Below are 13521 nucleotides of genomic sequence, written 5' to 3'. Positions count from 1 at the left end.
TCTATCTATCTATCTATCTATCTATCTATCTATCTATCTATCTATCTATCTATCTATCTATCTATCTATCTATCTATCTATCTATCTATCTATCTATCTATCTATAAACTGTTTTTATCTATCTATCTATCTATCTATCTATCTATCTATCTATCTATCTATCTATCTATCTATCTATCTATCTATCTATCTATCTATCTATCTATCTATCTATCTATCTATCTATCTATCTATCTATCTATCTATCTATCTATCTATCTATCAACTGTTTTTATCTATCTATCTATCTATCTATCTATCTATCTATCTATCTATCTATCTATCTATCTATCTATCTATCTATCTATCTATCTATCTATCTATCTATCTATCTATCTATCTATCTATCTATCTATCTATAAACTGTTTTTTATCTATCTATCTATCTATCTATCTATCTATCTATCTATCTATCTATCTATCTATCTATCTATCTATCTATCTATCTATCTATCTATCTATCTATCTATCTATCTATCTATCTATCTATCTATCTATCTATCTATCTATCTATCTATCTATCTATCTATCTCGCTCTCTCTCCATCCATCCAGCCATCGTATCTATCTATCTATCTGTCTCTATCTCTGTCTCTATCGTGGTTAACAACACAAGTGAAAAATAAAAATGCAGGCACTTTTTTCATGGCTTGAGTAAACTACAGCTTATTTGGAAATAGTTTTTATTCACAACGCCTCATTTTTAGTCTCAGGTGTTTTTTTCTGTAACACTGTTGTCTCCAGGATGATGAACAAGTACACTAAAGTGTGTCACAAACTGTACAAGAAGCACATCACACTAAATCTTGAAAATGTATTCTTATAATTTAAACAGATTGTTTTCTATAAGTGTACACATCTGTCCTCTGCTCCCAGCTGAGACTCAGGAGGTTTTTTAAATTCATGGAAAGCCACAGAGCAATGCTCACATGTGTTTCATTAAGTTGCATTATATTTGTCCCAAATCATTGTACATAAATACATAAATATTAACTTCACCCTAGAGTAAAAAATTGTATATTGTATTGTGAAAATCATTTAGCCACATTTTTTAGTATTACAGTTTTTCTCAGTCACTTTGGTGCATTTCTCACAACACTATTTACATTTGCACAACAGTTAATGCATTTCTCAAAACAATTAGTACAAACGGCAAAACCTAGTTGATAACCTGCAAAAGCATGTCACTTGCTCAATATGGATAGCTCATTCCTCAAAAGCAAATATTCATGTCAATGAAAGTGTCATCATCAACAGTCCTGACACCATTGTTTAAGAACAAGATAGTCAAATGGCTTTGTCATGTTTTCATTATGACAGTTTACTCATTGTGTTTACTCAGTGACAGATTTTGGTGACACTTCCTGAAAATGCTCAAGACAGCACTATACTATTTGCACAGCCATTTGAAAACCACAGTAAAGTTACACATCGCTGCATTTAGTGAGGTATCTGAGAACAAGACACTGAATATGTATGTTTCACATTTTTACTGCATACGCTTTTTTAATTCTAATTTATGCACAGCATTGTGCGAAAGAATAAATCTACTCCAATTTACAACAAACATAAACTTCCTTTATTGCAGTATATATTCAAACTGAACCTACAACATACATAAGTCTGTAAATCATTCATGAAATTGTTCACTTTAGAAGACATTTTGAGGAAAAAAAAGATTTAAAAATTTTTCATAAAATTTGCTTGACAGATTTTGATAACTAGTTCAACATTTGTGTATGCAATGACTCAAGTAATGAAATGAGGACTATTAGTTTTATATGGAATGACTATTCAGCATTCACAAGTTTAGTTAATTCTAACTGACATGACATAAGCAAATGATAATGTTATAAAACAGCAGAGAGTTGTATAAAAGCAATTGATGCATGTCCAAAAGCATTTGCAATTTGTTTGAAGGAATGAGAAACGGCTACTATTATGTGCACAAATGAATAATTGTTTTGAGAAATGCATTAACTGCTGTGCAAATGTAAATAGTGTTGTGAGAAATGCACCAAAGACACTGAGAAAATGTCTTTTTTCATTCTGGATTTGACAGAGCATGGCGCTGTGCTTCTTGTCCTGTGTGTAAGCACCTTTCGAAAAAAACTTTATTAGGGACAGCATCATTTTCTTTGTCACTTCTATCTTTTACAGATTTGGGTGAACAGTCCTCATAATGCAACAGGATACTACACAATATACGGAGAGGAAAATCTGCAGGCTGACCACTTCAACACTAAACTGAGCTTTGGAGATCCTCAGACACTCTGGGCCAGAACTGGATACCTGGGCTTTGTCAAGAGAACTGAACTCACAGATGCCAGTGGAGGTGAGAGGGAGTAATGAAATGATGTGTTTTGTAAGGGATTTACATAAATAGTCCTCACTTTAGATTAGGTCACTTAACCGCATTGTATTGTGTTAATAATGCAGTTATTAACATCCAGCGTAACTATTACTGTATGCCTGAATAATAAATGTTAATTTTAATAGTTTATTTACTTACTCATTCTGGGTTGCATTTCCGAAAACCGTGGTTAACCAACTAAAGTTGCAAGTTTCGTTGTTACAAACATAGTTCGTTGATTTTACATTTCCCAAATCCATCGTTCCAGCAAACATTCGCAAACTGCATCACAAACTTGTACGCTTGCAAAGAGTAGTTCCACTAGTAGTTCCTGGCTGTGTTCTATTCCCTGTTATACCCCCTATGCCCTATTCCTTTTAAACATTTAAACTAGGAATGAATTTAAAATAAACCATTAAAGTCATCTCTCTTACATATTATTTGCATTAGAAATGTTTTTCCAGTTCAGTTTTAGCGATCTTCATATTAACAGTTGCATTCCCTTTGTAGTGCTCTTTGAATACATTTATGCCATTGTTAAAGCAGTGGCTCATGACCAAAGCTATAGGTAAACTATTATTTAAAAGCAACATTTATGTTACGTCTCCAAAACTTGTGAAAACAAAAATATATAGTTGGCTATTTATTAAAAAATGTATCTGTACTGTATATGACATGGGCCTGTTGGTTTGAACATTTCTGCAGTGGTTTGAATGTGTCGAAGTTCCCCCCCCCCACAGTCCAAAGACATGCACTACAGATGAATTGAATAAACTAAATTGGCCTTAGTGTATGTGTGTGAATGAGTGTGTATGGATGTTTCCCAGTACTGGGTTGCAGCTGTAAGGGCATCTGCTGTGTAAAACATATGCTGGATAAGTTGGCAGTTCATTCCACTGTGGAAACCACTGATAAATAAAGTGATCAAGCCAAAGGAAATTGAATGAATGAATTAGCCACACTATAGTAAATGAATACTCTTGTAAACATGTCCCCTGGCTGTAACTCTCTCTGTTTAGATCGCCATGATGCTCTGTTTGTGGTGGGCTATCTGGACGAGACTTTAGAACTGAGAGGTCTGCGATATCATCCAATTGACATAGAGACCAGTGTGTCTCGTGCCCACCGCAGCATCGGTGAAAGGTAACTTTGCTCTAAGAGGGCCATATTATGCTTTCTGTACTAGTTAAATTGTGTTAGTAATGTGTTGTCTATATGTCACAGATCTGCTATTGGCTATTTTGAGTGATGTAAACAATAACAGTGGTCCTAATGTTTTCCTTTTTGACATTTATTTATTTGCGAAGCTTACGAAAATCCAAAAAGTTCCACATATTGATAAATAATGTTACAATAGCTGTTATAATTGCAAAGTTATGATTGAATTGCATCTTGTCACAGTTATGAAATATATTGACAAGGAACAGGAAATGTTGATGGGCCAGTGACATCACCACATTGAAATGGTCTATACTAATACACATGCTTGTTTTTGCTCCGCAGTGCCGTTTTCACCTGGACAAATCTGCTGGTGGTGGTGGCCGAGCTCTGTGGATCAGAGCAGGACGCTTTAGACCTGGTTCCACTGGTAACCAATGTAGTATTAGAGGAGCATCATCTTATTGTGGGAGTAGTGGTTATTGTGGACCCAGGCGTCATACCTATAAACTCCAGAGGAGAAAAGCAGCGAATGCACTTGAGAGACTCGTTCCTGGCAGATCAGCTGGACCCCATATACGTAGCGTACAACATGTGAGCTGCTTTATGGGCGAGCCAAAGGCCTACCAGAGAGGTGCTATGGAGCCTGGCCTCAGAACATGGGATTGGGTTCATTTACAGACAGACTCGGCCCTGCTTTAGTTATTTAACTGAAATACAAACAGGTGAGATGACTGTTTTTGGAGAAGGAATGGTATAAAATAATTGCTTATTTCCTTCCTTTCTAGACCCCCCTCCCCCCCCCCTTTCTAAGCAAAATGCCACATACTTGTTGCCCACCCAGTTCTTGGCCATGATCTCAACTTACTTGAAGTACATAGCCGTTTTTTTCTACTCTTAACACCCTTTTGTTCTAGCACAGTCTAGTACTATTGTTAATTCGAGTGAGCTTGAAGCCTCAGTTCGTAAGTTTTATCTTGGGTTGTTTGATTTCAGAGTTTCTGAAGTTTCTTTTAAACAATTCCAAAATCAATTCTGGTTCAGACTACGCAGTATATGTGTGGCACATTATTTGCTGAGCTATTTCAACAGCGCATCTTTATGAATATAACTGAAGTCAGTCGCTACACTTAAAAAAATGCAAGAGGTTTTGTCTTGTTACTAGTCAAGATATCGAAAAATTCAAAAATCAAGTAACATCTTAAATCTTAAATAAAGCATTTTCTAAACAAATAAAAATTATTGTCATGTTTTCCGAAAAATTGAGTCATTATATAGTGAGTTTCTTGTTAAAACATGCTAAATAATCTGCCAATAGTGTAAGTAAAATAATTTAATTTTTGGTTTGAAAACATTTTATTCTACTTATTCCCACTGGTAGATTATTTTGTTTGTTTCAAGGAAAACTTAAGGATTTATACGTACTATTTAAAAAAAAAACTAAAATATTTTTTCCTCGTCTAGAAAACCCTTCTTGATTTAAGAATTATTAGATATTTGGACTTGAAACAAAACCAAAACTCTCTTTTGAAGTGTAGCTCTGCCTTCACAGTGACATCATGCATGTCATTTAATCAACATAGGCTCATTCTGAAAACGTAGCCCTATACGTTTCTGGAGATCGCGAGTTATGTAGCTGGAAGTACATATGGCTGCATTTTATCTTTAAAACGAACGCTACGGGGCGGTACGATGCTGTTCCTTTTCTCACTTACCAACTGACCGCTTACCTGCATGTGGACGACTTTACTACTGTTACCAGTAGCTTGGTGAGGGGATCAGTCGGTTGGTCAGTCAGTCAGTCAGTCAGTCAGTCAATCAGTGAGTTAGTCAGCAGCGACCTCTAGTGGATTTACACGAGAACAGCAGGTGCGAATGGCGCTCGTGAGAGAAATTTGAGATATGAAAATGCGTACATAGCACCCAGTTTCGCAAAAACAAAAGTGCAAAAAAGCGTACTTCCTGGGACGTATTTTGCTCTCTCAAAAAATTTATATAGGGGAACATAATCAGAATGTGGCGGCACGGTGACGCAGTGTGTAGCGCTATCGCCTCATAGCAAGAAGGTCACTGGTGCTTCGGTTTCCCCCACAAGTCCAAAGACATGCGTTATAGGTGAATTGGGTGGGCTAAATTGTCCAAAGTGTATGTGTGTGAATGAGAGTGTATGGATGTTTCCTAGTAATGGGTTGCAGTTGGAAGGGTATCCGCTGCATAAAACATATGCTGGAAAAGTTGGCAGTTCATTCCGCTGTGGTGACCCCTGATTAATAAAGGGACTAAGCTGAAAAGAAAATAAATGAATGAATGAATGATCAGAATCAGCCTGGGTTGCATTAAATACTCTGAGCAATGATTGGTCTGGAATAATGTGTCGTCTGACATGTTTATTTTCCATGATGAATCAAGTAATTGGCTGTAGTAACATAAAAATTACTGTGTAGTCTGAACCTGTCATAAAAGGCCATGCACACTATGAATGAAGACTATAACCATAAAGCATTAACCATAAAGCATAAACCATTAATCTCCACACAGACGAATGATAGTGGTATATTTATTATAAATGCGTGCTACAGTTGTGTTGTCTGCTGCTTTAAATGCTTGAGCTCTTAAAAGTGTAGTCATTTCTGATTGGCTGTCAGTGTTTGTATTGCTTTTAGCTGAAAAAACAAAAAAACTAAATCGTTCCTCTGTTTCATTTAATGTTTCATTTTTATGCTGGACACAAGAGAAGATGTTGGAAATCTGTAGCCATTTACTTTCATAGTAAGAAAAAAAAATACTATTAAAATCTGTTGCTAACCTTTTTCAAACATTCCTCAAAACATCTTCTCTTGTTTTCAGCAGAAAAATAAAAACAAACCAGTTTTAATAAGTGGAGGGTAAGTAAATGATGACAGGATTTTCATTTTTGGGTGAATTATCAATTTAGGGTTATAGTTTTCGTCTTTAATGTGAATGGCCCTTAATTCTTAAACAGAAAACAAAGACTCATTGAAACATTAAAATAAACAGTGAAATATAAACTAAATCAATATGTTTATTGGTGATAGAATGAAGGATAAACAGATTACAAAAAGACCAGAGTAACAGCGATCAGTTGAGTAATTCTGTAGGTTTAGCAATATCAGTGTCCTCTTATGGGTTTCGTAATACTGTAGTATTCAAGGTAATGAACACAGTCGTACCTAACAGATCTGAAAGAATGATTTGGTTCTTTTAGGTTCTAGCCTTGAATGATTGTGAATATAACCCAGAATTGATCTGCAACCCAGCTTATCAATGGTGCTGTGAGTTACAGGGCGTAATATTTAAACGTATTGATACTCTCCTGGTCATTAGTCATTCATCAGATGTTTGTGGTCAAATGAGCTCACGGTATATTTAATAAAGGGACAGTCCCTCCAGAGCAGCCTGGGGTTAAGTGCCTTTCTCAAGGGCAGTGTTAATGATAGGACATTCCAGTAACGTATAGAATGCCCTTACCCAGGTTATGGCCCAAAGCTTCATCCACCATCGGTTTGGTTAACACACTTTCTTTGCTCATTCAGGAAGCATTTAGGAATTGAATTCTTACCACTGGGGCTTTAACACAGTTTATTACAGATACGCAGCTATTCCAGTTACAAACTTTCATATTTTATTGTAATATTTACAAAATACAATATGCAGTTTTGGCTTTTAGTAGAGCGAATTGCATTGTAATATCCATTTATTACATTATATTGCAATGTAATACAACTTTTTTCTTTTTATGACATTTAGCATGTTGTTATTTAAGGGTGCTTTCACATCTGTGGATCGATTCTTTTTTTATAATTATTTTTTAGGGGTTTTCACCTTTAATTTGAATAGGACAGTGGAGGTTACAGACAGGAAAGTATTGGGAGCAGAGAGAGGGGAAGGGTCTGCAAAGGACCTCAAGCCGGGAATTGAACGCGAGTCACCGTGAGCACCAGGGTGCTATATATCGGCGCACTTAACCACTAGGCTATAGGCGCCAACAATGGATCAATTCTTTTGTTCCGAAACAGGGATTGAAATTGTTACAATGTTTATTTTTGTTCTTGGTGCGGTTCGCTTTCACAGGGCAAGTTTCTAAGTGACCAAAGAGCTAAAACAAGTCACGTGCGAGTAAACTCTCCTCACATTGGTCAGACATTCACGGTTTACATTACTCACTCAGCTGTCATGCGTCCTTATTTTAACTTATGACGATGAGCAATAGGACGTTTTAAGTGAAAAGCTGCACTTTCATTTTGAATGGTGACACACACAGACATCGTCACCAGATATAAATCAGAGGTAAGATTTTCTCATACATAGTAGTTGGCCTATGCATTATAGGCTTTACATTATAGAGAGAAATAACAGATAAACCAGGACTGCTGTTCGGTCAGTTTTCCTAATGGATAAACAGCTCTCGTTAATAGTTAACATGCTTTCACTTTCGTATTTGACATGAAACGCATATTTAACGGTAAGAATGACATCCCCCACTCATAATTCTTTCCTCATACAGCCCTATATATCATACCTGTCAACATTGGGATGTGAAAATAAGGCATATGCCCACCATAATAAGGGATAACAGCTGTCTTAGGAGAGAAGCCCAGACTTCCCTCTCCCCAGACACTTCCTCCAGCTACTCCAGGGGAATCCCGAGGCGTTCCCAGGCCAGCCGAGAGACATAGTCCCTCCAGCATGTCCTGGGTCTTCCCCGAGACATCCTCCCGGTGGGACATGCCTGGAACACCTCCCTGGGTAGGCGTCCAGGAGGCATCTGAAACAGATGCCCGAGCCACCTCAGCTGACTTCTCTAGATGTGGAGGAGCAGCGGCTCTACTCCGAGCTCCTCCCGGGTGTCAGAGCTCCTCAACCTATCCATAAGTGTGTCCCCTGCCACCCATTGAAGGAAACTCATTTCGGCCTCTTGTATCCGAGATCTTGTCCTTTCGTTCATGACCCAAAGCTCATGACCATAGGTGAGAGTAGAAATGTAGATGGACCGGTAAATCGAAAGCTTTACCACAACGGACCGGTACATCGACTGCCGCTGCACCAGTCCGCCTGTCAATCTCACGTTCCATCCTTCCCTCACTTGTGAACAAAACACCAAGATACTTGAACTCCTTCATCTGGGGTAAGGACTTTCCTCCAACTTGGAGATTGCAAACCACCTTTTTCCAGTGGAGCACCATGGCCTCCATAGCGGGATAGAACTCTAAAATACGGGAGAATCCCGGGAAAAACGGGAGGGTTGACAGGTGTGGTATATATGCCTATTACATATCCATAATACTAAGATATAGCCTATTTCAGATAGATTTGCTTTCTCACTACAATCGATCCACTCCAGAGTTTGTTTCAATCAAGCCAAGACCAACTCATTCAGGCGCGGGTCTGAGCAAGACTGCTGGATTCACAAATGCCAAATGAACTGCGCTAACTGGGGAAACACGCCAGGTTGCGAAACAAAATTCTAGGTGTGAAAGCACCCTGAGATTGTTCACAAATAATTTTGAATAATTCGTTAAATAATTCCATCGAGCAATATAGAAATATAATATTATATATGGGTCAAAGACATTTCGTTATTAACATCAATTTAGTGTTAGTGAGGCCAGCAGGGGGCGCTCAACCTGTGGTCTGTGTGGGTCTTAACGACTCTATACGGCTCAGTGAGCACTGCCTTTCAGATGAGACGTTAAAAACCGAGGTCCTGACTATCTGTGGTCATTAAAAATCCCAGGATGTCCTTCGACAAAGAGTAGGGGTTTAACCCCGGCATCCTGGCCAAATTTGCCCACTGGCCTCTGTCCATCATGGCCTCCTAACCATCCCCATATCATAATTGTCTTCATCACTCGGTCTCCTCTCCACCAATCACCTGGTGTGTGGTGTGCGGTCTGGCCCGAAAGTTATTTTTGGTGTATATCAATAAATTGTTATTGCACTAAATAACATTTAAGTGGATTTCGTATAAATTGTAGTAATAATGTGCGATATTCATAATTTTTTTGCTAAGAAAAATTAACCTATTATTGTCTTTGACTCAAATATTCAAACAAACAGCTCCCACAAGATCACCAATATTGTTTTCCATCAACTTTTATGCACTTTAATACATAAATAAGGATCTATTAAGGGCATACATGTAATCCAACATACTTTCTCGCATTATTGAGTAGCGTATGACTTTTCACAAAAGTGCAGGCACATAAAAACACTCCCATTTAATATAACCTCATCATCTGCACCTTTTAAAGAAACACACACCAAGCCTAAACACATTCAGCTGCACTGACCGACCGTGAACCTCCTCATCACACAGAAAGCCCAAACCAAACTCAACCTGAGCGACAGTACTGCTCTATTTTTGCTCATCTAAAGGTGCTTTTACACATCAGGACAAGCCATTTAATCCTCTGAATGGCTAATAAATTCAGGCATCTGTACAATAAAGCGAAACAAAACTGTAAAATAACACCACTCTGTACAAGCAAGCCCCTGGTGAACACCTAACTGTACAAAGGCATAGATTTTACATGTTTGGCAAAGGATCTTTAAAAGGACACTTGCTGTTTCTTGTACTATAGATGTTTTTACCAGGAATGACTAACTCACTTCTTGTAAACCTGAACTAATTGTAAATAATTGCTCGTGTACAGATGAGAAATCCTACTGTACTGTATTGTAAGTTAGTTGCTGTATTTGGGGAGGTTATTATGAATATTAACTGCTGTCACTGACATCCCTTCACAGCCGAATGAAGGTGAAGATGATTTGTAAATAGCTTGCTTTGTTTCTGTTGGATTTTAGTTTTGGTTTTTGGCTGATCAGAAACGTGATGGGTTGAAGTCTGTGTACAGATCTGTCTATTTAGCATTCAGCTACAGGAATTGTACGGTCGTTATGATGTAAGCATGATCAAGTCGAGCACTGTGGGGGGCTTGAGAGATTACTTTCCGAGTCCTTACACAACTGAACACTACAGTATGTTAGCCTGACCTCATTCATTGATGATGGGGTCGAGTACAGTATGTGCGCGTCTGAATAGTCACGCATTTTCTCAAATCAAAGACACTGTCATGAAATGTTTTCTCTCGTTCTCACTGTCGTTATTGGCATCTGAGCTGAGTTTATGTGGCGAAAGCACAAGCGAGCGAATGAGCTTTTGAAACGGGCATTCAGGGAAATAGTGCTTTCCAGGATGGAGAGGATGTTCATTTATAAATACTCACGTTCATGTTTGCAATGATTTTAGTTGTTTAAATAAATGAATTTATTTGTCATTTTCATCAGAGTAAACCAAGTCTTAATGTGGGCTATAAAACGAAGCAAAACAGAAAATAAGTTGAATTGCCAGCAAAGTGTTGGATCAGAGTCAATGTTTCACACACTATGCAACCAGCTGCAGTTAAATTTCAAAACACACATCTGGAATATACACCTATAAAGGAAACAATCATTTGCTTGCAGATTATGGAATAAAATGGGAACATGCAAAGGTAACCTGACGTCTAGATTACTCTTAAACAGTATCTCAGAATAATAAGAATGTGATGTTTCACATTTTTTGTCATTCGTTGATATAACTGAGTCATGATTATGCAAGCAAGCAAGCATTTCCCTGCTGGTTCACATCTCTTTGTTTTTGTACATTGACTACTGTAACTGTTTTATACTCCAATGAAAAACATGAAAAAAGAATAAAAGGCTTTTATTTTGCAACTCTTACGTTTGGTTTTGATAACTGCTTTTTATTCTCTGTCTGTCTGTCTGTCTGTCTGTCTATTTATCTAAAATAAATTATTTAATGTTTTTCAATCACATTTCCAAACAAAAATACTATTACTATCATTACAGAAGAGCAAGAAAATGCTAAAAAAAAACTAAATGCGAATGAAAAAGATAAACAACTCCTGAATGAACACAGTAATCTTTGTATTATCAACCATTTTAAATGCAGTGAATACATTATTATTGCTTTTTTTGTTATATTTGCTGAATTTTTTCAATCAAATGCATAACAAATCATACAGGAGGATATTCAGATTTTAGCATAAAATATGTGTATAAAATAACAAAAAGAAAGAAAGGAGAGAAAACAAACAAACAAAGAACAATTGCGGGTATACATAACTATATGTACAATTCTGTGGCTTTACGACTTGAAAGTCCTTTAAAGGTGCAGTATGTAAAATTGACACCCAGTGGCTGAACTAGCATTCCTGGATCAAAACAAACACAAGCGTAGGTTGCCAGATTGAGGACCAACAGGAGTGTGCCTGACGATCGAGCCTTAAGGCTGATTAAAATCTTGTTGTAAATAAAAGCAACGGTACACGATAGAATGAATATTTCATATTAAAAGGAGTTTTTGTTCTAACCAAAACCTCAAATTGATAAATTAGAAACGGCTTCTATTTCTTGCAGTTGAACAACAGGAAAAACTGACAAAGATCACCTCAGGTAAACCTCATGTGCTTTATTCAGTGTTAAATGTTAACAATGTGAGTTTGAATGCCATTTTCCATAACACTGATTGCTACTGAAAGCAGTCTTGATAGTTTACCTCAGATCTTGAAAATAAAATAAACCGGTTAAAATTGAACTTCAGAACTGTGACTCAAAACCAACACATATCACTGATATCTACAGTTAAAGTCGGAATTATTAGCCCCCCTGAATTATTAGCCCCCCTGTTTATTTTTTTCCCCAATTTCTGTTTAACGGAAATATTTTCAACACATTTCTAAACATAATAGTTTTAATAACTCATTTCTAATAACTCAGTTCTTTTATCTTTGTCATGATGATAGTAAATAATATTTGACTAGATATTTTAAGACACTTCTATACAGCTTTAAGTGACATTTAAAGGCTTAACTAGGTTAATTAGGTTAACTAGGCAGGTTAGGGTAATTAGGCAAGTTATTGTATAATGATGGTTTGTTCTGTAGACTATCGAAAAAATATAGCTTAAAGGGGCTAATAATTTTGACCTTAAAATGTTTTTTTATTTATTTTAAAACTGCTTTTATTCTTGCCGAAATAAAACAAATAAGACTTTTTCCAGAAGAAACAATATTAAAGGAAATACTGTGAAAATCTCCTTGCTCTGTTAAACATCATTGGGGAAATACTTGAAAAAGAAAATCTAAATCAAAAGAGGGCTAATAATTTTGACTTCAACTGTACATTTACATGTAATAATGTTAAAGATGTTTAATATGTATTAATTAAATTATAAACCTTACCATTTCGTGAGTGAGTGCATATTCTGTGCTTCTGAATGGCTGTTTTTATCTTGTCTATATCTTTTTTTATCTGTGTAAAATATGCCATCTCTTTTCTTTATATTAATTCTATGACCACTCAGTATATTAAATAGACATTCAACATCAAACCAGAAATATTTAACATACATACAACAGGGTTTCAAATTTAAGACTTTTTAAGACCCTTTTAAGACCATTATGAATGAAATTTTAGACTTATAACGGACTAAGCACTTATGATTATTTCAATGGATTTGTTTTTGCTTGGCACCAAATGTAATTATTTCTTTTTGACAAAAAAATGACAAGTTTAACATTGTAAACAGTATATTTTTTGTGGAGACAATTACATAAATAATCAAAAATATATATTTATTAGCTTTTGGTCCAGATTGATTGACTACAATTTCTACTCAACCTAATGCGTTTCTGTAATAAATCCTTAAGTTTCATGCCTATTTATAGATATTATGTCTACTCCCCCTTTCTTCAGTAGAGTTTTTGTATGAGTTGAAGATAACATAAAGGGATATATTGCTCTGTTATTGTCATGAGGAACTGTGCAATTGTTTTTAGTTTTCTATTGTATCTCTGATTGAATTGTATCTCTTTGCAATAAAAAAATAAATATAAACTGCAATATTAAAAAACGGTTTTATTAGGATGGATTGTTGGTGATTGGATG

The 13521-nt window shown here is 36.3% G+C and overlaps 1 protein-coding gene across 2 annotated transcripts in view; it reads left to right on the top strand.

Annotated features, from left to right (window-relative positions):
* The window catches only part of dip2bb (disco-interacting protein 2 homolog Bb), a 74727-nt gene extending 70025 nt beyond the window's left edge, over positions 1–4702 (top strand). For both annotated transcript variants that reach the window (XM_056460210.1, XM_056460209.1), the window contains 3 exons: positions 2199–2373; positions 3411–3534; positions 3895–4702. In XM_056460210.1, the coding sequence (XP_056316185.1) occupies positions 2199–2373; positions 3411–3534; positions 3895–4147 (552 nt within the window). In that variant the 3' untranslated portion in view covers positions 4148–4702. The remainder of the gene's footprint in view (positions 1–2198; positions 2374–3410; positions 3535–3894) is intronic.
* Positions 4703–13521: the final 8819 nt, after the last annotated feature.

This window comes from Danio aesculapii, chromosome 6, assembly GCF_903798145.1.
Source record: "Danio aesculapii chromosome 6, fDanAes4.1, whole genome shotgun sequence".
Taxonomy (NCBI): domain Eukaryota; kingdom Metazoa; phylum Chordata; class Actinopteri; order Cypriniformes; family Danionidae; genus Danio; species Danio aesculapii.
The sequence above is the reverse complement of the archived record's forward strand: the minus strand, read 5'-3'. Positions and strand labels throughout refer to the sequence as shown.